The 346-nt window shown below is 62.7% G+C and overlaps 1 protein-coding gene across 1 annotated transcript in view; it reads left to right on the top strand.

The window, feature by feature from the left end:
* The window catches only part of LOC104499155 (inorganic pyrophosphatase-like), a gene marked incomplete at its 5' end in the record, with an annotated part of 7,660 nt that extends 7,319 nt beyond the window's left edge, over positions 1–341 (top strand). The window contains one exon of the mRNA XM_010142623.1: positions 297–341. Within this exon, the coding sequence (XP_010140925.1) occupies positions 297–328 (32 nt within the window). The remainder of the gene's footprint in view (positions 1–296) is intronic.
* Positions 342–346: the final 5 nt, after the last annotated feature.

Raw genomic sequence — 346 nt, 5'->3', positions numbered from 1 at the left:
GTGGGTGTTGGGGGTGTCTGTGCCGCCCTGAGGCGGCTGAGCCGGAGGGCAGCCGAGCTGGCTTTGGCTCGCTGTCCCCGTCTGAGCTCAGTCAGGCGTGGCGACTGCTTCGGGAAAATGAATGCACATGAACAGGGCTGCACCAGGACCTGCTGGGTGCGTGGTGGTGGAGCTGCCGACAGGAGCGGGAGGAAGCCCCTGTGCTGCGGGTGACGCCTGCAGCACCCTGTGACTACTTAATAAGTGCGTGGCCCCCAGGGGACTAAGCCCCTCTGCTTTTCTTCTGCCCCACGCAGTTGACAAGTGGTTCTACTACCAGAAGAACTAAAGCCAGAGGGTGGGCGGT

Source organism: Buceros rhinoceros, unplaced genomic scaffold (genome assembly GCF_000710305.1).
Source record: "Buceros rhinoceros silvestris isolate BGI_N320 unplaced genomic scaffold, ASM71030v1 scaffold45118, whole genome shotgun sequence".
NCBI lineage: Eukaryota > Metazoa > Chordata > Aves > Bucerotiformes > Bucerotidae > Buceros > Buceros rhinoceros.
The sequence above is the reverse complement of the archived record's forward strand: the minus strand, read 5'-3'. Positions and strand labels throughout refer to the sequence as shown.